Genomic DNA, 25,538 nt, shown 5'->3' with positions numbered 1-25,538 from the left:
ATCAGCGTTTTGAACATGTAGTTCAATGAACTATTTAAAGACTCAAAGACAGTCCCTTGCCGCCACCTTGTGGCGCAACAATGTAACTGCACTGACTGACAGCCCATCTAGAACGCGCAGATGAGTAATTCTGCTTATACTCGTGAAATATCAGCAGAAAGACTCTTGTTTAGTCAAATTCGAGGATCGGAACTAACTATTATACATATAACAATAGCTCTACGATCTTATTGTCAGGTTTATATTCTGTTATGTAGACCCTTATATTGACATTTTCTTCTGTTTACTTCACTTCCTGTTTCAACGCTCGATTTAGTTTCGTTATTGAATATGACCTCGGCGGTAATACCGCATATTGTGCTATTGAGCCATTCAAAAATACCGCAAGGGAAATTACTTAACCGTGACAGCCCTACCTACGTCATGCATGACCTTTCCAACGTGATTACGTAATGCGTGGTGCATCGCAGAGCTAGTGCAAGATGAGCTTTTGTGGTTAAAAAGTATATACATTTTAATTTGTCTTTAGAAAATGACCGATCGTTTCGCTAGATATGACCCTTATTCCTCATCTGGTATCATTTAAAGCTCTTTGAAGCTGCACTGAAACTGACATTTGGACCTTCAACCCATTGAACCCTAGTGAAGTCCACTATATGGAGAAAAATCCTAAATGTTTTCCTAAAAAGCCTTAATTTCTTTTCAGCTGAAGAAAGAAAGACATCTTAGATGACATGGGGGTGAGTAAATTAAAAAATTAACAGGAAATTTTAATTCTGAACTAATTATTTAATTGTTTATGGAGAGAAATAGCACATACACTGGACAAAAATTAAACTTTCTAGTGTGCGTGTGTTGAGTGCTTGTGTTTGTGCATGCTATCAAATGGAATATACTTCCATGTGGCTTCATGTTCAGCTGTACACATATACTATCAGCTATATAGGTATGGGCATATGTCAGAACTCTGAACTAAAAATCTTTTCATTATTGTGATTGGTTACAATAGCATATTGGGCGATGCCTGATAGTTCAACTGGAGTCGAGAACTGTACAGTGGGTACGGAAAGTATTCAGACCTCCTTAAATTTTTCACTCTTTGTTATATTGCAGCCATTTACTAAAATCATTTAAGTTCATTTTTTTTCCTCAATGTACACACAGCACCCCATATTGACAGAAAAAACACAGAATTGTTGACATTTTTGCAGATTTATTAAAAAATAAAAACTGAAATATCACATGGTCCTAAGTATTCAGACCCTTTGCTGTGACACTCATATATTTAACTCAGGTGCTGTCCATTTCTTCTGATCATCCTTGAGATGGTTCTACACCTTCATTTGAGTCCAGCTGTGTTTGATTATACTGATTGGACTTGATTAGGAAAGCCACACACCTGTCTATATAAGACCTTACAGCTCACAGTGCATGTCAGAGCAAATGAGAATCATGAGGTCAAAGGAACTGCCTGAAGAGCTCAGAGACAGAATTGTGGCAAGGCACAGATCTGGCCAAGGTTACAAAAAAATTTCTGCTGCACTTAAGGTTCCTAAGAGCACAGTGGCCTCCATAATCCTTAAATGGAAGATGTTTGGGACGACCAGAACCCTTCCTAGAGCTGGCCGTCCAGCCAAACTGAGCTATCGGGGGAGAAGAGCCTTGGTGAGAGAGGTAAAGAAGAACCCAAAGATCACTGTGGCTGAGCTCCAGAGATGCAGTCGGGAGATGGGAGAAAGTTGTAGAAAGTCAACCATCACTGCAGCCCTCCACCAATCGGGGCTTTATGGCAGAGTGGCCCGACAGAAGCCTCTCCTCAGTGCAAGACACATGAAAGCCCACCTGAAGGACTCCAGGATGGTGAGAAATAAGATTCTCTGGTCTGATGAGACCAAGATAGAACTTTTTGGCCTTAATTCTAAGTGGTATGTGTGGAGAAAACCAGGCACTGCTCATCACCTGTCCAATACAGTCCCAACAGTGAAGCATGGTGGTGGCAGCATCATGTTGTGTTGGTGTTTTTCAGCTGCAGGGACAAGACGACTGGTTGCAATCGAGGGAAAGATGAATGCGGACAAGTACAGGGATATCCTGGACGAAAACCTTCTCCAGAGTGCTCAGGACCTCAGACTGGGCCGAAGGTTTACCTTAAGGTTGACCCTTAGCACACAGCTAAAATAACGAAGGAGTGGCTTCACAACAACTCTGTGACTGTTCTTAAATGGCCCAGCCAGAGCCCTGACTTAAACCCAATTGAGCATCTCTGGAGAGACCTAAAAATGGCTGTCCACCAACATTTACCATCCAACCTGACAGAACTGGATAGGATCTGCAAGGAGGAATGGCAGAGGATCCCCAAATCCAGGTGTGAAAAACTTGTTGCATCTTTCCCAAAAAGACTCATGGCTGTATTAGATCAAAAGGGTGCTTCTACTAAATACTGAGCAAAGGGTCTGAATACTTAGGACCATGTGATATTTCAGTTTTTCTTTTTTAATAAATCTGCAAAAATGTCAACAATTCTGTGTTTTTCTGTCAATATGGGGTGCTGTGTGTACATTAATGAGGGGAAAAAAAATTAACTTAAATGATTTTAGCAAATGGCTGCAAAATTTAAGGGGGTCTGAATACTTTCCGTACCCACTGTATATGCCAGTGCAACACTATTTGCAGAGTCAAGTCAAGTCAAGTCACCTTTATTTATATAGCGCTTTTTACAATGCAGATTGTGTCAAAGCAGCTTTACATTGATAACTGGTATATCATTTTGGCTGCACAGCAGCTCTTAAAGAATGGTGTCAATGCAGGCAGATCAAAGCACTGTTGAATATCGAATGTCGAGTCAAATGTCCCCAACTAAGCAAGCCAAAGGCGCCAGCGGCAAGGAACCCAAACTCCAACAGGTGACATCAGGTGGCAGAGGATACAGAATGCAAAAGGTACACGGAATGCGGTCATGCATTCAAAAACAGTTGACACAACACAACTGACAGAGTAGAACAGACCACAGTGGTCTTGAGATACGTTTTTGAAAGCTGAACAGCTTTTTCACTTGACACTCTGTCTTAAATGCAGTGCTCATGGACTGAGATGCTGAAAAAACAGCAAGGCACGAAGCAACGGTGCAAGTCTGACGCATTGAGCAGCTTCACCTTCCCAAAACAGGCATTTAGATGATTTATCTGTTGAGTACTCAAGCAGCTAAAATGAATAAAAATGCCCATCCCAATTCTATTTTCTCTTGTTCCAAATATATTCAGTAAGCAGCTCTACTAGAAACATTCTTTAACCAGATTGTATCCTTTATTCACTATTTATTTCATTTTAGTTTAAAGAGAGAGAGCAATAAATCTAATTGCTTCAGCAGTGAAACATTCTTCAGGTTGCACTCCATGCCAAAGAGATGTGCACATTACACCACCTAATGGATATAAACAACATGTTTGCGTTTCACTTCTGTTTTTATGGCGTCCTTTTGTATGCCATTGATTTAAAATGCTTGATATGTAAATAAAAACTCGATACTTGACTTGTCCAATTCCATGTATTTAGTATAGGCAATTTATCCACTTCTGGAATGCAATGAATGTAGGCTTGTTCAGCAGATGCAGCAAAAAGCAAACAGACTGTATTGCATACAGTGCAATTTCAATCCACACTTAGAAGGTATTAAATTCAACACCCCATGCTCAACTGTTATATGATGTAAAGCAATTGGACTGTTTAAAATTTCACAGCCCTATTTAGAAAGTGTGCTTCTTGATTTAGCTGCTAAACCTGGCATCCCCTGTGCTCTACTTTTAATATCTTGGAAAGGACAAGAGCGTTCCTCCTGGTCTGGCAAATCTCAGTTTGCAAAAGTATACTGCATCCAAGCCAAAGAAAAAGAAAAAAACAAAAACTGCTTCAGGTTTATATGCTATGGTCTAGAAAGGATAGTTCACCCATTAATAAAAATCATCATCTCCTCACAGAGTGGCGCCTCAGAAAATGCCAGGCTTATGTCAATAAAATCAAATGTAATTGGTTCACATTTCTTGCAACCTTATCATTACTGATGTAAAAACTAAAGCAAGGCTTTCTGAGGTATAATGATCAAGATGTAAAAGACTAAATAACCAATTTTGGTCATATGGCTTCTGATAACTTTTGATATAGTACATGAACGACTTTTACTATAGCTCTGGACAACCACTGGTCTCTGCATGCATTCACTAATAAATGTTGAGAGTAAATGCTGATAGAACTATATTGGGTGAACTGTTCCTTTAAAGGAGTCCTTAATTATTATTTCACTTTTTTAACTTTAGTTAGTGTGTAATGTTGCCGTTTGATCATAAACAACATCTGCACGCTCAAAAACGATGCTCAAAGTTCAATGCAAACGGAGATATTTTCTTTGCCGTTGAAGGACTACAACAAAAGGCTGGTAGGGACTACAATGAGCTTCTTCCTGGGTTAGTGACATCACTAACCCTAAAATTGACATAAACCCCGCCCATGAGAACACGTAACAAAGGGGGTGAGGCCATGTTGGGCTGCTTTAGAGAAGAGGAAGAGTTCTTGTAGTAGAGTTTTGTTGACATGCTGTCATTTTACGCCGGACTGGTTCACAAACGAGGGTCAATTCAACGCTGGATTAACATGATGGCTCATTTGCATTTAAAGGGACACACACAAAAACGGCGTGTTTTTGCTCACACCCAAATAGGAGCAAATTTGACAAGTTATAATAAATGATCTGTGGGGGATTTTGAGCTGAAACTTCAGACACATTCTGGGGACACCAGAGACTTATTGTGAATTTTATCTTGTGAAAAGGGAATTATAGGTCTCCTTTAAAAAAAAAAAAAGTTTAGAATAATCAGTTTTTAATAATTATTTTTTATGTTTTTGATCAAGGTTAAAAACAGTTCCGCATCTTCAAGTTTTAATGGAAACCATGATACATTCTTTTAGGATTTTCTGATAAATATGAATGTCACAGAAATACATTTGAAAATATATTGAAGTAGAAAAAAAGCTATTTTATTGTAATAATATTGCACAATATTACTGTATACTGTATTTTTTTTTTATCAAGTACAAATGCAGCCTTGGTGAGCATAAGAGACTTCTTTCAAAAACATAAAAAAAAATCATAATTATTCCAAACTTTTCAGAAGCTTAAATAGTTGCCCTGATTGTCAATATATGAATATGGCACATCAAGAAAGTCTAATATTCCTAAGGATAACACTATTGCCTTCTGACCACTGGTGATGGCAGCACTGCAGTCTCTGCTCACACTGCCAAATCATGTTCATCTGAGAACATATGGATTCTCACGGATACTCTGAACAGTCCCATAATGCTGCACAAAGACAAAGCTAGCCAGCGTAATTAGCTTCCTAGAGGTACTGGATTCAACATTAATATTAGCAAGGCAATGTTACGCTGGTGACAAGTTAACGTTCATTCCAGACAATAGAATGATCAGAAATGGTCCTGAAATAAGACAGTGTTATAACTCCCCAAGGTCCTTTGAGGGTTTTTATTTATCAAATGATAGGGTTACCTACACCTGATATGGTTTACAGGAAATGAGAGATTGGTTTCCTCCATCAACGCACAGACAAAGTTCCTAGACGCTCTCACAGATGGGGGCGGGAATTTGTTTCCTGTTCAGCATGAAACAGACTTGAGGACACCTCATCAGGGAGAGCTCTGGAGCACTGCTGCTAACACGTTGCACTTCTGCATCCAATACTTGGCCTGAGTGCCTTTAATATCATTTCCAGTGCTATGAGACAATAGAAGACTCTTTACGTCAAGGAGGGACAAAACAGATGTATAAGGTTTGGGGAGATGATCTGGAAAAATCATCATGCATCTCATTCTAAATCATTAATTCTACTTAGACAATGATCCTTGCCATGATGCATTTCATAAAACGTGTTAACTGACATCTTGGTAAATTCCTGAGATTCTGCCTGTATATTACTACATTATTTTATCTGAAGATTTATTCCATGGCTCCCTGGGATGCTTGATCGCAGCTGGTCAATTAGGCATTCTGTGGTGGAGTATTTGGAATAATGGATGTGAAATTACATACAATCTCCACGAATAACCTTTAACATCAAAGGAATCTTTCCATTGCACAAAAGGTTCTTTAAAGTGGAAAAAGGTTCTTTAGATTATTTTAAAAAAAAAATCCCACTCCATTGACTGAAAGTTTCTTTGGGGAACCAAAACAGATTTGTGGCCACTGTCTGATTTTGATGCTAGGGGTCTGGGCACAATTATAGCATTCAGTGCTGGACAGTAGGATGTACGGTATCTTTTACAAGCACTGACATGACCATCAGTCAAAGCCACCAAGACCTTCTACCTAAGCATTTCCATGTGTTCATATCACGTCTTTGAATTTTCTACCACACAACACCCATCCATAGAAAACAATGTCTGTCTGAGCCATAGTCAATTCTCATGTAATGACTTCCTTGTTTGCTTTTTTCCCCCCGCTCAAAATCATACTGTTCTTTGTGGTAAACAGCATTATTATTCCAAAGCCAGAAGTGCACATTACATGTCTTAAGCAGATTTCTAAAGCTGAATACTACTGACCGATCAATTTTTTTTTTTTTTTTTTTTTTTGAAAGAAATGTCTTATGCTCACCAAGGCTTTCAAACACACTGTACATAGTAGTAAAAGATGCCTAATATAAAGTTGGTTAGTAAAGTTTAACTTAGCAGTCCTTAACCCTCAGGGGTCTGAGGATTTTTGGGGCCCTGGAGAAGTTTTGACATGCCCTGACATTTGTGCTTTTTTCAGTTGTTCATAAACATATTAATGGAAAAAGTGTCATTACACTGTATTCAGCACAAACTAGGCTACAATAATATGTGAGGAACATGTATAAATACACGATTGAGACGATGTATGCATGTTTGTGTTTTCGAAGGAATAACGTTTATGCGTGGTTATTGAAAAAACAAAAAACTTAAGTCACTGAAATAAAGCCAAAAAATATATATTAAATCTTTGTTCACAAGACTTCTGTGTATTTGAGGTTGTAGACTAGAGTTTTTGCTTCAAAATGAGGTAAAAATTATGCTGCCTGCTTGTTCATATAAAACAATAGAGAGATTTAAATTTTCTAAAACATCTTTGGTCAAGAAACACAGTATGCGTGGAGGCGTGAATAATCATGAATAATGGGTGATTCTCACCTGAGAAGACAAAAGAATCGCATAAAGAGCTCTAATGAGCTGCATAAATAATGAGCTCTTCCAGACAGGTAGGCTGTGAAAAAACCCTCTGTTGATCATGTCTCAAATCTCATCATGGTGTAAATCAAACATACAGAAAAAACAGCAATACTGTGAAATATTATTACAATTTAAAATAATGGTATTCTATTATATTCTTTAAAATATAATGTATTTCTGTGATGCAAAGTGTCTGAACAATTATGTTACCTCTATGGCATTTCATATAGCCTTTTAGCTTAAAAGCATGCACATTTGGAGAAATATTGATGGATTCTCATATGTTTGTCAATTTTCTATACAGAGGAGTAATATTTATTCAGGATTTATTGTCATTACTATGAGTGCTGGATACTGTGTTTTCAATTCATACTTGCAGCCGGAGGGCGCTCTGCCCCTTTTGTCCACAATTGCCTGCTAAAGAAGAATAGGCAATCCAGGAACTAACCGAACTAACAGAGGCCAGAGATCGCTAACTATGGCTATTCAAAACACTTTTCAAGACAATAAATACACGATTGAGACGATGTATGCATGTATTGCCTCTGAATTTGCCTCTGAATAGCGCTGGCTCCGTGGGCGTGGCCGCATTAGCGGATAATGAGCTGAATCACGGACTTCTGACATGGCTCTCTTTTCATACAGATTACATAAACACAGAATATTTGTTTTCGATTTGACTTACACGATTTAAAACCTGACATTTCAACGTTTTTTTTAGACGTAAGTCTAATTTTTTTGTGATTAGTATTCACTAAGTTACAGTTCATTTTCTGAGAACTATCAGATTGGAGTTCGTTCAGAGGGAGACGAGAGATCACGCATCATGTTAGTTTTCTTTATTTTACAAAAAACATTTTGTTGTTACTCTGAGTGTACACAAAGAAGATATTCCACAGATTAAAATGGTGTATAACTCTTAATTGTATGTACAACATTGACAGAGTATTTTGAGTCTCTTTCACACTGGTTATAAAAAAAACGCGGTGATCACGCCGGCGTGACCACCGACCGAGGGAGTTAAATATCTTTTACAACAGTAAATATGTAATAAAGAGGTCATAATTTAGAGGCACAACAAATGTGAATAAGAACACTAACCAGAGCACAGAGGAGATCTACAGCCTCTAAAACCAGTTCCTGGTGGCCAATGCGGGAAACGGCCAGTTCCTCAAGGTCCTGATGGGAGATCTTCAGTAACTGTTCTCCATTAATCTTCTCTCTCTCAAAGTTGTGCACATATTGTTGTAGGCTGTCATCCAGACCTTCACATGAAGAAGAGGAAAGAGAAAGGTAAAGAATGTAACTTCTGCATCACAAACATCAGATCATTGTTCTGATAGCGCCACACTGTTTACACTGCAGGGTATCTGCAGAATTATCAAATAAATTTAAGCCCTTTTTTAAAACTTGCACAAATAAAATGTCTATAGTGTTGTCAAAAGTACTGAATTCGGTAACAAGTCGGTACTGAAATTTTAAAAATGTGACGATACCAGCATTTCCCTCTAGCATTTTGAACACTGTTGAGTGTATTCTTAAACACCTCTGATTGGCCGTTGTGTTCACATGCTTATCAGATATGCCTGTGATTGGCTCCAATGATCAACGCTTCAAAAGCATGTTGTAAACAGACATCTGTGATGCTCTTCACGGAGCGCTTACACAGATACACACGGCAGCATTTGAAAGCAGGTGTCTATCACCGGACTGGTCCACTGGTCCTGCTTTCAAAGGTTCCCTCTTTCAAAATGCTTTCATACACTTTCATGTGCTTTCAAACGCTTGATAATTGAGTGGATCATTGAAGCCAATCACAGTCATATCTGTTGAGTGCGTGAAAAAAATGCTCAAAATGCTGCGGGGAAATGTGCACAAAAAGTATTCTCGTTGCTTAATAACATAATATGTCTTTAGTAACTTTCTGGGCATTGGAAAGTGGCACTGAAAGTTTGAAAGTTTCCTCCAAAAAAATTGGCACTGGAAAGTGTTAATTGTTTTGACTTAAATGTGCAGTGCTCATATTGAATTAAATCATTTCCCTTTGAAGCATAATAATCATATTAGGCCATATCTGAATTCCTGTTTCTCCGCCCCCAAATTTAAGACATCTTAAAATTTCAATTAAGACTTCTGTTATACCATTTCAGACCTTTTATGGCCTCAACTTTCATCAAACTTAGTGCAAGTTTAAACGTCAACAATGTATTAAAAACGGAAAAGTTTTTCACGTGCAGACGACAACATTGTTCACATGGATCCGCGAAAATGACTAAAAATGCTGTATTTGTCATGCCAGGCCAGTAGTTGGCGATGTCACTTTGTAAAGAAACACTACGCACATATAGACTGAACACGTATTCGCATGACATCACCAGTTTCACAAATTGATGTTTTTGTAGTTTACACGGAGATGATAATGGTATAGTTTACAAAAGTTTGCATTTTAAAGCCCCAAAACGCTGTTATCATATAAATGAATGACCAAAACGTATAAAAAGTTTTATGTGTTTAGTTGAAAAAGGTGTTGTGTAAATGGCCCATAAAATGTAAGACTTTTGACTTTTTAAGGATTGTTAAGGACTGCTAAGAAAAGTTATGGGGGAACGGTGATAACACCTGTAAAACACAATGAACTTGAATGCACTGTAAGACCTTTTTGGAGTTGGAAAATTAAAAAAAAAAAAGGTATTAAAAAAAAGTTTTTGAAAGAAATTAATACTTTAAAGAAAGCCATTAAATCGATCAAAAGTGACAGTAATGTTAAAAAATTTTTCAGTTTTAAATAAAAGTTTTTTTGTACGTCAAAAAAAGAACAAAAGAACATCATGGTTTAAACAAATACACTAAGCAGCACAACTGTTTTAAACAATATTAAGCGTTTCTTGAGCAGCAAATCAGCATATTAGAATGATTTCTGAAGGATCATGTGACACTTAAGACTGAAGTAATGATGCTGAAAATTCAGCTTTGATCACAGGAATAAATTACATTTTAAATAGAAAACAGTTAAATTGAAATAATATTTCACATTATTACTGTTTTTACTGCATTATTGATCATACAAATGCAATCTTGGTGAGTATAAGAGACTTTTTAAGTAAGATAGCTACATAAGGTATTTATAAGAACAACGTGCTTCCTTCTTTGACACTGCAACAGGTGTGTAGAGCTTTCAGACACTAAACATCATGTTGTTTCCACCTGCTAGAGTGTGTACATGTGTGTCAAGCTGGTTAAACAATCGACAGGTTTTGTTGTTTTTGCAAAGGGTCAACTATAATTACAGCAAGCCTACCAACTCAAAGAACGCACAGCTCAAAGGAAACTAATGTCAGCGGACTGGTTTAGCTGGATTCTTCAGGGCTTTGTTATGCCTTGTTCAGTTTCTTTACGTGTAGATCCGTTTGGAAATGTGGGAAATATTTCCTGCTTCTGTTTCCTTTTGATGTAAATCACATGAAACTTAGTTACAAGTAGGATTTGCTGAGCTAGCAAAGGAATGTATGTCTGATTTCTTGACATGTTGACAAGAGCATCCAACAGACACACAATGCACTCAGTCACCCAGGCTGCACCACCAGTGAAGGACGGTGAAGGATGTTCCTGTGGGACGAGAGGGGGATGGGCGTTCACTGTTCACCCAGTCAAAGGCACTACAGAGAGAGCAGCTGCAAAGGTCTGGCCCTGTGCCCTCGGACTCAACGGCTTGACAGCCCAGACAAAATCACTGACCTTAATATTCAATACACAGTCCACCTCCATTTATCTTTGGAAATCTCAAACAAAGTTGAGGCTCTGCTGTTTCAGTGAACGTTGCCTTGTGGAAAAGAAGTACACTTCAGTATACTTTTACAAAGAGTACTCATTATGGAAATTATATACTTTAAAAGATTATACTTAAGTGTGAATGTTTTCGGACACTGAATTGCATGTTAGTTTAGCAATTAAATGAAAATGTATTATAGTTTATATTTATATTAAATGTTAATATAAATGGACTTTAGAGTGTTTTTCTGACCTAATTAAGTTCAGTACATGTTTGTCATTTCATAATTGCTTCTATTGTCTTGTCTGAAATATGGTTAAAACGTACTGCTGAATGTGCTGAGAAGCATCCATGATAAACTTTTGTAATGATGAAGTTGCACTTTATATAAAATATACTTTATACAAAACTATGCTGCTCATTCACAGACACACAAAACATGCAGACTTCATATTTAAATGGCAGTATCAATTTTGCGGTTTAATACTCAGACACTAGTCGGCAACCTTTTTGTCATGAAGTTTTAAGTTTCTGAGTAAATCTCTCTGCCAATTTGTTTTAAAGTTGTCAAAATCCTTTAGTTGGTTTGTTTTCAGGTTTATATTAGACTTTGAGTAACAGATTTCCAGTGGGATTTCTTAATGTGTTTTTCTGATCCAATGAGTTAAAACGTTCCATTTACACTTTACCACATAAATGTGTCTCTGCAAAATGAAAAGGAATCTGTTCTTCAATTCCATGCTTTATGCAAATTCCATGGATTTGACATCAATGAAAGCAACAGATATATTAGCTTCATTTTATTAATCATCAGCTAACTTCAAGCTCAAAGATTGTCTGCAATAGGAGAGAAAGCGGCATCAGCACTGGTAAGATCATTTATTCTCAGTACTCTGAATGAAGACGACTCTGTGTTGAGCTTCAAGATGCCATGCCAAACTTTCAGTTTAATTTGCAGCAGATTTCGTGTTGATCTGTGGTGATGCGTGCTGAAGTAGCGTTCTTTACCATTTTGGGAAGAGTAAAATTTACATATGTGACTTCAACAACCAGGTTACACTTTTCCAGTTTTGTCTGGAATGTGAAAATACCTGGTCTTTTCAAGATCTGATAGCCACCTGATCAGAAAACACATGAAGTGACGCATAGACGGTGTGCACATCACCCTCATTGTGATGTGTGTGGATTGTCTGATAGGACTCTATGGCCTGGTTTCACAGACAGGGCTTTAAGGGTTAGTTCACCCAAAAATGAAAATTCTGTCATTAATTACTCACCCTCATGCCGTTCCACACCTGTAAAACCTTCGTTAATCTTCGGAACACAAATTAAGATATTTTTGTTGAAATCCGATGGCTCCGTGAGGCATTCATAGGGAGCAATGACGTTTCCTCTCTCAAGATCCATAAATGTACTAAAAACATATTTAAATCAGTTCATGTGAGTTCAGTGGTTCAATATTAATATTATAAAGCGACGAGAATATTTTTGGAGTGCCAAAAACACAAAATAACGACTTATTTAGTGATGGCCGATTTCAAAACACTGCTTCAGAAAGCATCGCAGCATAATGAATCAGTGTGTCGAATCATGATTCAGATGTCAAACTGCCAACGGATGAAGTCACGTGACTTTGGCGCTCCGAACAGCAGATTCGACACGCTGATTCATAACGCTCCGAATCTTCCTGAAGCAGTGTTTTGAAATCGGCCATCACCAAATAAGTCGTTATTTTGTTTTTTTTGGCACTCCAAAAAATATTCTCGTCGCTTTATAATATTAATATTGAACCACTGTACTCACATGATCTGATTTAAATATGTTTTTAGTACACTAATGGATCTTGAAAGAGGAAGTGTCATTGCTCCCTATGGAGGCCTCAGGGAGCCATCGGATTTCAACTAAAATATCTTAATTTGTGTTCTGAAGATGAACAAAGGTTTTGCGGGTGTGGAACAGCATGAGGGCGATAATAAATGACAGAATTTTCATTTTTGGGTGAACTAACCCTTTAAGGCTGGAACACACCAAGCCAACGCCGACGAACTAGTGGCGATGAAAGCAGACTGTGGGGTTGGTTCACGTCAACAGCGTCTGTGTCCAAAGTTGGCCTGACACACTAAACCAACGCTAGACAGTCGACGGCCAAGTAGCACATCAGTTCTGCGCCTGCGTGAGATGAAATGCCTTTCTGTACCAGCAGGTGGCAGTATCTGAACAGCCAATCAGAATGATCAGATGGACCGACGAGCTCCGACGCCGAATCAACATTTCGAATCGGCTGAAAAAAAAGGCGACGAGGACCAACTTCAGCCGACGGTGCGGAACTTACCCCCTTTCCACCAGCATGAACCGGGTGCTAGTTCAGAGCTAGTGCTAGTGCCAGTTCGGAGTTGGTTCAACTGACGAGGCTTCTAAGAACCGGTTTGCCTTTCCATGGGCTAGAGAGCAGCACAGAGCCAGGTCTTACGTCACTGTATACGTCTCATATTTCACAGCAAAGCTAGCGCCGCAGCGCCAAACACAAACACACCAGGCTCGTTTGAGATGCATCGGCTTCTCGCATAGCGATCGGCGCATGACATCAAAGCTCTGCGAGAACGATAAAAGCACAAGGAGTCGTATGCTCTACAAACGCTCCCGCGGATCCGCGGCACCCGCCGAATCGGTCCACGCTGCTCCGATGCATCTCGAACAAGCCTTCTATCAACAATCGCGGATGTTTCACTACTGTTGATGCTCATGGCTTTGCGAACCTACATTGGCATCCAAACACGGCTCGCCGTAATTTGTATATAGACGGAGATTACAAGTGAGCTGCTATTAGCTCGATTAGCTGCTATTTCAAAAATGGCGGTCACAAGTTTCTTGTTGGTCACAGTAACCCCGCCCCCAGCCCCTGACGCAAGTGGTTCTTACCTCTAGCCCAGCAACGTTTTGGTGCTACTTACGAACCTTCTTTCCTGGTTCGGAGCTGGTGCTTTGTGTGTCGAAAGACAAAGAACTGATTTGAAACTAGGCTCTGGCTCCGAACCAGCACTCAAACTGCCTTGGTGGAAATGGGGTAACTGAGAAAACTTAGTCGGCTGACGAACAAAAACTGCCCGACGACTGACCGTCGGCTTGGTGTGTTCCTGCCTTTAGATTAAAGGGGCTTTCGCACACGAGGAACATTATCATAGTTCCTAGAACTATTGGCTGAAGTACCCGGATTTTGCTCTTTTTTACGATTTTAGTTCTAGGAACTCCTTTTAGGGAACTAAATTAGACTTGGGTCTAAACCAGCACTATAGGAACTATCAGTGACGTGAGCGTCAAACACCAGCACCCGGCATTTTTAAAAAGCCGTGTAAACATATTTACTTCACGAACATGGAAAACGGCGATAACGGCATTTATCTGTTGTCTGCAGGGTTGTGTTCTTTCTCCTCCTCGATGATATGTAATACTAAAAGTTTTGAGATTTCGTCTATTAAGCCTGGGATACACTGCACAATTTTTGCAATCCGTTAAGATCATTACATATCACACTGTGCCACATGGATCCATTAAACTTGGGCACGACATGCATGTAGACTGTACGATGATGACACCTGTTGACTCGTAGGCTTCGATGCAAGTTTCTATAGAAGAATAAAATGTCATCAGCATGCGCTAGTGGTTAACAAAAACACCATGTCTTTTTTTTACAGTCTATGGTTGAATCACACTTTGGCAGTTGCAGATTTTACATGTGCTGAAAATAAAAAGCAAGCAGCAAAATAAGAAGGGAAAAGAGCTTGAGGTAAGCGGGGTTTAAGTTTTGGCGCCATGTCGCGTTTATTTCATGTCACATTTTTATTGGCTGGTCGTAGCAGCAAACACACTGTGCGTTGATCATGCTGGATTTCTGACACTCACAGAAAATGATCGTAGGCTATCTTTGTTCGCAAGACCGGGAAAACGGCCGACTTTGAACCTCTCTCACTCTACGACATAAGATCACTGATTAGAGCCACGATTGTTTCACGATGGCAATCTTTTGTATGGGACAGACAAATATCGTGCAATGTGTCCCAGGCTTCTGCCCTACATTTTGCTCTTTTTGTCAAGTAAATAATGCGTTTTACATTCCATCTCCGTTATCACGAAACCCACGACAAACAACAAACAGCTCCGATCCTTACACCGGTTTTTAGTGTTGGTAAATGCCTCGCTTAAAGATGCCCGCTGTCGGACGCTTCAGATTTCCTATTCCCGGGTGCGAATACAACCACATGGCCCGGGGGAGTAAATAGTTCTTGGGGAACTATCTATACCTGAGTTCCTAGAACTATTCGGTGTGGAAGTCCCTTAAGCCAGGATTAGGCCTTAGTTAAATTAGGACATTTAAGTAGCTTTTATAAACATGCCAAAGAAAAAACACATCACTGGTGTGCATCTTGAGACAATCAGTATCGGCGAGTACCAGAAAAAAAAAATATCGGTACTCATACTCGGTCCTTAAGAAATGGTATCGGTGCATCCCTAGTTTTTAGCATTTATAAACATGCTTAAAGATATTGATTTATTCATCCCAAATTCTGTAACATTCCATATTATACAGTCAATTCCATTTTTTTATGACTGGATTTCATGATTCCAACCTGATCTCACAGCAATTCGTACATATTTTACAAGGTAGCTAATTCGTAGGACCTCACTCTCCAAAAAGTGTCACAAGGAAGGACCTCCCCTAACCCCGCCCCTAAACCTACCAGTCACTGGGTTCAAGACAAATCGTACCAAAAATATATGTAGGGTCGTACGAATTCGTACGAAATAGCCACCTCGTAAAATACGTACAAATTGCTTTGAGATAGGCTCCCATTGCGTCGCCCAACACCACAACAGAACCAAGGGTTATTATGAATTTTGTGTGTCTCCGGCAAAAAAAAAAAAAAAAAAAAGGTCAAATATCTGCAGAGCAAATAAGGGCCTGGTTGTTTTTTCACCTTAGCCCTTACTAAAAAACACTTACTTCAGCTACACCATGTTCTTTCCTCAACTGTGGCTTTTGTCTGAGTCTTGTTAAAGTATCATGTTCCTGATCAAAATTGGATAATTACACAGTTGGATCAGTCTAAAGTCATGTTTTTGCAAACCTTGTTCTTGCTCTAACAGACTTTGATGTGATCACTGATAAACCCAACACCTTGTGCTCTGAAACTAAAACCTGCACATCTGTTCTGACGGGATGTGCCCCCAGCTCTCTGTATAATGCGGATCTAACCCTTCTCTTAGTGTGAGACTCGCTCACACAGGCCCCATGTCAACAGAATGGCAGGCTGTGGTTCTCAGGGGTTTGATTACATGAGAGAGAAAGCCCTTCCACCATCCAGAATGAAGGGCCTCCCAGTGGGACTCTGACCCCTCTCTCCACACAAACTCCGTGCCTTCATAAGCAGCGTGTACAATAGCCACTGCCACTGGAACTCTCTCTCTCTCGTTCTATTGAGATTTCCAGTAAACCTGAGGGGAATGAAGGAATGTCCATTGTTTTTGGGCGTTGACCCTTTGTGGGAATTCCACAATGGTGCTATCTCGATAGACGTTTGTTATTGTGAAGGCAATAATTAGAAAAAAAATCCTTTGTGTGCAAAACCTCTCATTAGACGCAACAACCAAATGAGTAAACAGAGCAGCAGAGATATGGTTAGTGTAAAAAAATATAATAAATCAAATAAAAAAGACAAGTGCTGAGTGGTAAATTCCATTGTATGTGTCAAGATTTGAAAAATTTATGGATCTAAAAATTCTCAGTACACAACTAAGATTATTCAATAAACCCTGCTCATTTTTTTATAATCATTGCTTCATTTCAATTGCAAAGACTTTAACACTGAAAAATGATTTGGTGTACCATTTCATTTGAAACAATTTTCACTCTGGAACATTTCACAACTAATTAATTACAGATAACAAGAAACTAACTGTAACAAGTAACACATTGAATTAAAAATGAAATTTTGAAGTAGAAAGACTAAAATAGTATTTTCTAGGGATGCACCGATATGAAAATTTTGGCCAATAACGATAACACTTTCTATTTGAAAGCCGATACCCAATATATTGGCTGATAAATTTAATCAAAACTTTTAAATAATTTTTGAGAGCCTGATTACAAAATCAAAAGTCTAATCATTAAAAGCCATGTCCCAATCACATGATTATAATATTATGTAGCTTTAATGACAGACTTGCGCTGTACATGTTGCACTTAACTGTATTTTTCTTTGTGAAGTTATTTCAATCATATTTCATGCAACTCAAAACCATAATGGAGGACAGTGTGTATATATATATATATATATATATATATATATATTGTCTTATCTAAAGGAAATAATCCACTATTTATTAGCTTTAATATATCGGGCAAATTTTCTTATCAGGCCGATAGCATTACAAATGAACATATAATCGGCCGATACCGATATGGTGGCCGATATATCATGCATCCCTAGTATTTTCTTGTAAAAACATACCCCAGTAATCTTTGTTTTACAACTTTGAAAAAACATTTTTGTCTTGGGTATCAGACAAAACTCTGCTGCCTGGATATCAAACAAAATGGATATCTTCTCACGGGATCTGCTAAAGAGACTAGATCCAATTTTCCTGGCATGGAGCTTCGATCTAACAAAAAGTCACTTGTATTGATTGGTGTACAGCAGCTTATGTAACAATCAATGCCATTAATCTGATTTGCAAATTTGCTGGCAAAAATACAAATCCCAAAGAAAAGAAAGGCATTTGGGTAGGGTTTTTAAACCCTCATCCTTGAAATGAAAGATAAAAGAGATAAAGAGAAACAAAAAGCTTTTCGAATGACAGGCATAAAGAAGATGCTCTTGGGCAGATGGCTGCTTTTGCTATCATGTTTGTCACTTTAGATGAAAAGACAGGGTGGAAGAGAAGCAAAAAAGACCTTAAGGACAAACTGACAGGTTTGCTGAGGGTTACATGCATAAACTCTCTCAGGATTAACTGACAAGAAGGAGGACTAGTTTTGCGTCAGTGAGTTTAAGAATTACCTCTTGACCAGGTCCTTTAATACAGCACATTTTTTAAAGACTTATTTTTCCTACTATTCTGTAAAGAAGCAAGCTTTGTTCCAAAAACTTGTGAGCTGCCTTGATGTCTTATTTCTTGTACCGTCAAACCTTCTAAGGCAACATCCTAACTGATAATAGACAAAGTTTTTTTTAGGTTTTTTTTTTTTTTTTTAATAGGTCTACATTTTTGTAAAACCCCTAAAAATAAAATGAACACTAGAGCCAGTAAAATAAAAACTTTTATTCCTATTCATACAAATTATGATTAGAGGCACGGTTCCTTGCACAATATAGGCCTCGAAACACTTTGACCATAGTGCACGATTTGAAAACTAAAACATTTTAACCTTTGTTTCACATAATCAGCACCAATTGTATGTAGTAAACTTGCTCCGTAGCTCACCTGATACAGCACTGCACTTGCAGAGTGCTTGAATATGAGTCTCGTGAAACACGAGTCACGATAAAATAGATCAAAGTCTTGCAGAAGCACCCAAAAATGACATAGTTAGCTTCGGCAAATGCTTATTCATCTCACGTTTGCTTTTGTTAACACTTTCAGCTAGGTTTAGGGGAGGTCTTAGTGTAGGTGGTACTGGAACTAGTGTTGTCACGGTACCAAAATTCCAGTAGTTGGTACCGATACCATGAAAATTTTACGGTTCTTGGTACCAATTTCGGTACCACAGCAAAATCTGTTGGAACTATTTTACTATTTTATATAGCTAAATACCTATTTATATACCTATTTTAAAAACTAAAATTAAATATGATTTGGAGTGTGTGTTTATGTTTGTGTGTGTATGTATAGGCTACCTCAATTAAATAAATTTTGAAAAGAAAAAAAAAAAATGCTCAAACATCCGTATAGTGTTGAAAAAAACAGCATATGCTGGAAGGTCCCAGCGTAGGACCAGCATCAACAAGCTCAAACCAGCATACCAGCTTCAAAACCTACCTTACCAACATATGCTGTTTTTTTCAACAGGGGCAACAGACGTGCATGTTTATTTTAACAACACATACAGCCTGAAAACTATGAAATAAATATCAGTAAATAATGGTAACCTAAATAATAAGAAAGTTAAATATTATTTCAAAAAGCATTCGTTTTTTTATTTCCACACAAAGATGCGTCATATAGGCCTAGCCAAAGTCCCGTTATTATAGTCTTTGATATAACTTAGCCTACTGCTCTGCGCTTTGAGAGGGATGAAGGACACGAGCGGCAAAAAGGTTTTTGTCCTACAGTGTTTTTTCTACTTTACCACAGTAAATAATGCAAATATAATAGGCCTAAATGCGAACGAAAGAAACGTTTATAATCCCCGGCGTGAATGAAGATTTAGGAAAAGAAACAGATTTCCTGTGGAATAACTAATAGAATATTGTTAAATTCTTTGCTAATCGGGCGACCAGATCGCGATTGGCCATTGTGTTCACACACTCAACAGATATGTCTGTGATTGGCTACAATGATCAAACTTGTTGTAAATAGACAACTTTTAATGCTCTGGAATGAGCGCTTACACAGATACACACGGGAGCATTTGAAAGCAGGCGTTTATCAGTGGATCCCTAATATATAGATGGATAGACGGATCCCCTGATAAGACACCTGCTTTCAAAATGCTTCATGTGTAACTGTGTAAGCGCTCGGTAAACAGTATCAAAGTTGTCTATTTACAACATGTTTTTGAAGCGTTGATAATTGTAGCCAATCATAGACATATATGTGCATGAACACAATGGCCAATCAGAGTTGTTTAAGAATCCACTCAACAGTGAATGAATGAAATGCTGGTATCGGCACATTTTTAAAATTTCAGTTCCGACTTAGTTCCCGAAGTTGGTACTTTTGATAACACTACTACAATTCGAGCATATGCCTTGAATTATTTTGCTCTAATCCAACAAGGTCCACAAGGTGGCAACCCTGTCTTGGCCTGCTGTTTCACAGTCAAAAAAAAAAAAAAAAAAAAACTTAAGAAATGGAATAACAACAATCTACTCTGGACTAGGGCTGCACGATTAATCGTACGATTTGAAAAAAACCCATTGAAATCACGCTTAAATGATTTGTCTTAGTGCGATTATGAAATCGCATAGCTGCAATTATTTTTTTATGCGTGGCCTGTCAATGAATTATGGCTCCAAATGCTAATCCATCTGAAAACATCTGAAAGATTGAATCGCTTATAATGTGCAATTGAAAAAACAACACACGTCAAACATCTTTCCAGACATTTATTAACATCATGTCCAACAAAAGAAAACATTTAATAATATGTTTTACTCCAAACTCACTTCATAACAGTTGAGCATCCTTCTGTCAGATGAAGTGGTTTCTTACACAGAATATGGCAGTCGTGTGCTTATTAATCATGTTTAATCAATCAAAACGTTTCAATCTTCTGTTTATTCAGCTACAGCGATTGTATAAGATTTCCTGGAATGATGCGTGTTCTACTTCGGCAGCAAGGCACATTTGCAGTTTCTGCCCAAGAGCGCCCTCTGGCTTTCAGATTGAGAAGCATTTACTACTGATCACAGAGACGTACAACTCTGACAAGCTACGCATTAGGGCTGGGCGATATATCGCATGCGATTGTCACGCGCATTTCGTCAGTAAAGCCGGTTCCCTGATTACCGCGAAATCGCCATCACCTGCTTTCAAATGCCGCTCCATTTGAAAGCAGGTGATGGCGATTTCGCGGTAATCAGGGAACCGGCTTTACTGACGAAATGTGCGTGACAATCGCATGCGATATATATCGCCCAGCCCTACTACGCATGAAATAATCGCAGCCTTTGCCAAATCGTGTGCGATAAATTTGCAATAAATCGTGCAGCCCTACTCTGGACGCAACAACAATAGATGCCCCGCTGAAGAACGGTTGTATTATAGGGTTAAGAGATTCTCACAACTTTAGTTTAAAAGAGTACAATGACATTCTTATCGGTCATAACTTCTGGAGAGAAAAATCCCAGACACTAAACAAGGATGAAACTTTCAAGTGCCCACGTTCGTGCACCAAAACAGAATACACTTTACAAGACCATGTGTTCAGCTGTACACTCCGGATGCCAAGCATTTGCATCAAAAATGAAGTATATTTTGGGCCTACACCAGTCTGTGCACTGTGCTTGTGAATGTTTCTAGTATTATTTGCCCCCAGTCCCAGCCACTGGTTCACAGTCAAAGAAGAAATGGAAAAGAAGACAAAAACAATTTATGCAGAGAGAATCCTGCAACTCTACTTCAAAAAAAGTACAAAGACATTTTATCGGTCATAACTTCTGAAGAGAAATAGCACAGACACTGAACAAAGATAAAACTTTTTAGTGGGCATGCGTGGACCGCCTGTGCTTAAGCATGAGTTCAAATGAAGTATACTTCAAAAGGCTTTGCATTGGACTGTATGTCTATATGCTAACCACGCACATCAAAAACAATACTAAAGGTGCTTAAGGTGACTGGCAGAACTTCCCTACTTCACTTCCATTTTGAGAACAGCAATTCCTGATTTCATTTAATCACTTCTTTATATGAATTTGAATTTACATAATACAATGCAGGTGGTTTCACACATTCCACTTGTCTGCACACAGAAACTGGGTTTCTGCCTGTAAGAGCCGCTTAGTGATCACACACTTGCCAAAATCTCCTCATTAACTCCTTATACAGTAATTGTTGTGGCTGAACAGTGCAGACACTAGGGGATGAAAGACCTGTAATCAGAAGTAGCTTTGAAAACAAAAAGGCATCTGTGACCGGGTCTACCCTTACCAAACTTTGCCACATCGCCTTCTGCCAAACCATAATTACAGAGACAAACCTTCCCATATCTTAACAACTACTTTGTCACACCCTTATTTTAGCATAAAACATGCAGTGGACCAATGGAAAAGATCACAATTATGAAATTCCTGCATCATATTTTAACTTGCATGTTGCAAACAGACCCAATATAGAGATAACATAAACCTTTCCTCTGAGGAGAGGGAATGTGCTGTGGATCTTCCTGCTGAAAGGCCAAGACACAATAATGAATATAAAAGAATACTCCAATTTCTTTTTGCGTATCCACGGGCGACGACACTGTGCTCTGCACTTCTGTTTAGTTGTTGTATTTAAACAAAATTACTTAAGTGTGTCATTACAGTTACAGAAAAACTACTCCAAACCCAAAACAAGAGCTGTACAGGTAGCTCGGTAATGTCAATAACTGATGAAAACAAATCTATGAACAAGAAAAATGCACCACACTTAATGGGTAATTTTGAGGGTTGTGACGAGACAATTAGCTCGAGACGAGACACGAGATTGAGTTCACGAGAACGTGATGAGACAAGACTTTTACACAGTATTTTAAAGAAATCCTGAATGACAAAATACATGACTAGAAAAATAGTCTGCAAGTGCATTTGAAATGTTTTAACTGATCATCTTGTAATGAATGTCATTTCAGTTCTTCTTTCTGAGTATGAATTATCATATGCAGTACAAGACAACAATACGCAAGCACTGTAAAAGTTTTTGCCACAAACTCAACAGACTGGCTTCTTTCCTGTATGATTTCACCTGAGTCTCTTCAGATCTGTACATGATTTATGAGCTTCTACAACTTTTGACCTCCTAACTGAACTCCTTTCCACAAATTGATCATAGAAATAAAAACACTTTTAATAAAAATTAATAACACAGGCTTCTCTTAGTCTTATTAAGTGCAAACAATAAGTGCAAGTGTGCAACCATAATCAAAATACTTGATCAATATTCAAAGTGCAAATAGAAACCAAATGCTGAGCATGTACTCTACAAGATAAGATGTTAGTTAGGCTCTGTTTACGCTTTTTTAGATGCTTTTAGGCTCTGTTATGCAACGAATCCTTCGCCATGGTCTTGTCAGTCATCACGCCACTTACTCTAGTCACGTGATCTGTGAACTCTGATTCCTGCTGCACTAAGTATGACTCTGCTGCTTATTTTGGACGATCTGGATGGGACTGAAGCGACCGTTATCAAACTGAATTAAATGAGTTTTATTTCTATAAAAAGCAAAATGACAATGGAGGAGTAATGTAAACATAGCGTGGCATATTCTATCCTAAATTAACGCTCACACTTTGTCATGGCAATATCACAAGACAGCTTTTCACCCCGACCAACAATCTTGTCACATTTTAATCTTGCAAGATCTCGTGCACACCCCTAGTAATTTTGTTCTGCGTGAAAATTGTGAATTGTCTGCAGTGATTTCCAACCAGAGGCACACTGTTTGATTCATTTTTAGTTCCATAAGGAAAGAAAAATAATGAATCAACAGTAATGTGTGTAAATCTTACAGCCTACTATTTGGTGACTCCACTCCACAGAATTTTTAATGCCTTTAATAATAACAATGAAAATGTTAAATGATATTCAATGTAATATGGGTTGAAAATGAAGGGGAAAAAAAAAAAAATAATGGAAAATAGGGTGTCAGATTGTTAATTATCACAAAACAACAACAACAACAACAAACAAAATTAGGACAGAAAGACAGGAAGTATAACACATTACACATGTTTTCATGAGACTTGTTATCATCCTTGTCTGTTCAATCTCTCAGCTCATGTCATAACCAGCTAAAAAGTAAAGCCTGTCACCTTTGCTACTATCTGCCCAAGATATCAGGATAGGACATGTCATAACTGAATGTGCATTGTGACCACAGTCCATTTGTTGACCTTCAGCAAACTGCAAACTAGAATAGGTTTTCATGCTTGAATGTTAAAAAAACCTCTTACATTGTTGCAGCACCTGTCTTCCCAGTCTGTCAGTAACGCTCTGTTTAATTTCGGACTTTATGGAGCCCCTCCTTCTGAAAAGCTCAATGCGCTCTGATTGGTCACCTGGATCAGTGTGTTGTGATTGGTCAAGCGTTTCGAGCTTGTTTGGGAAATGTCACAGCCCTTACCATAACTGCAAGTTTCAACCATAGACTGTAAATAAAAATATGGACGTAGCGTCCGTGATGTCACCCGTAAGTTTCTGAAGAGCATTTTTGAAGCGACGGCCCACTGTAGGCTATCTTGGCAGCGCATCACTCCCGGATAACGCTGCATTCACACGGGGCGCCAGCGTTAACGCTTCTCATTTACTTTGATAATTCGTCATGCTTTGCCGAACTGAATTGTGGGTTCCGTCGCGTCGCATCACTCGCGTTGCAAGCAGCAGAAGTTGAAGATTTCTCAACTTTTCAAGCGCCAACGCAGATGTCATCCAATCAGATCTCCCTATGCAAATACCCTACAGCAGTCGCTAGCCAATTGCGTTCGTGCAACACTGAAAAGTAATGTGATTGGCCGTTATCACTATAATGTTTGCGTCAACATAAGCTTCAGACACACCCTCCATCAAGCGTTGATGCTGACGCCCCGTGTGAATGCAGCGTATCTGAAAATGGGAAAAGAGGCGGGACGTGGTTGGAACTGAGGTGTCTATCTTAGATACCATCTAAAATATTAATAAAGATAACAAGTTATATCATTTGAAAGTTTTAAAGGTTTACTGTCAATCTACGGTATCTGTTTTACAATATCGATGCTCCAGCAACAGTAATTTGTGTTGGGTGTGCTGTGCAAATGACAACACGCAAAATCATTGTTCTTCAAGAAATTATACAACCTGAGCAGCGTTTATTTTGTAAAACTGTATACGATCGTATACATTAGATTCTGACAAACAAATGAGCCTGCGTCCAAAGTATAATTTTTCAAAATAGTGCAGCAGTTTTAGTTATAATATCCAAGCAGTGCTGTCGGATTTTGTGGTGTCTTGAGAGGCATATTCTCCAGCCATTGTCGTTGTAGTAAATCTGACGGACAAATCTTTTAGCCAATGCCAAGACGATCCAACAACACGTGTTCTGTTTATCTTCCGCATGTGTGCACACGTACACAGACGTACATCTGTCTCGACCCTATCTCCGCACAGCAAGCTATACTATTTGATAATTGTATAAAATAATCCAGAAAAAGCACAAATACGGCAGTGATGCCAAATTCAGTGGCTGGAATTAGCTGAGCAGTGGCAATCCACCTGTCACTCAAGTGGCCACACCCTTAATTATGCAGAGGCTTAATATAATTTAAACAGATGAGTTATAAAAACATCCACCCCCCCTCAGAGTTGTCATGAAGGGCAAAATTAGCAGTATAGACCTAAACCACAATTTGTACCAGGCTGTAAACATGTTTTTTTCTGCTGTAAAGTTGGGCATTTTAACATGGGACTCAATGAGATTCTGCTTTCTTTTGGAGCCTGTCCCTAGCGGCCATTTGATGAATTGCAGCTTAAGTCACTTCTGTATTGGCTTCAAGAGAAACTGGGGGAGGTTTCCACTTGGTTTCAAGTAACTGCCCTGCCCCTTTATTCTGCATATTTATTCTGC

The 25,538-nt window shown here is 38.6% G+C and overlaps 1 protein-coding gene across 4 annotated transcripts in view; it reads right to left on the bottom strand.

Annotated features, from left to right (window-relative positions):
- LOC125268391 (connector enhancer of kinase suppressor of ras 3-like) overlaps nt 1-25,538 on the bottom strand; it is a 92,753-nt gene that overhangs the window by 56,223 nt on the left and 10,992 nt on the right. For all 4 annotated transcript variants that reach the window (XM_048190556.1, XM_048190555.1, XM_048190553.1 and 1 more), the window contains exon 2: nt 8,356-8,519. In XM_048190556.1, coding sequence (XP_048046513.1) covers nt 8,356-8,519 — 164 coding nt within the window. The remainder of the gene's footprint in view (nt 1-8,355; nt 8,520-25,538) is intronic.

This window comes from Megalobrama amblycephala, linkage group LG5 (genome assembly GCF_018812025.1).
Source record: "Megalobrama amblycephala isolate DHTTF-2021 linkage group LG5, ASM1881202v1, whole genome shotgun sequence".
Classification (NCBI taxonomy): Eukaryota; Metazoa; Chordata; class Actinopteri; order Cypriniformes; family Xenocyprididae; genus Megalobrama; species Megalobrama amblycephala.
Note: the sequence above shows the minus strand (reverse complement) of the source record. Positions and strands in the feature narration are given on the sequence as shown.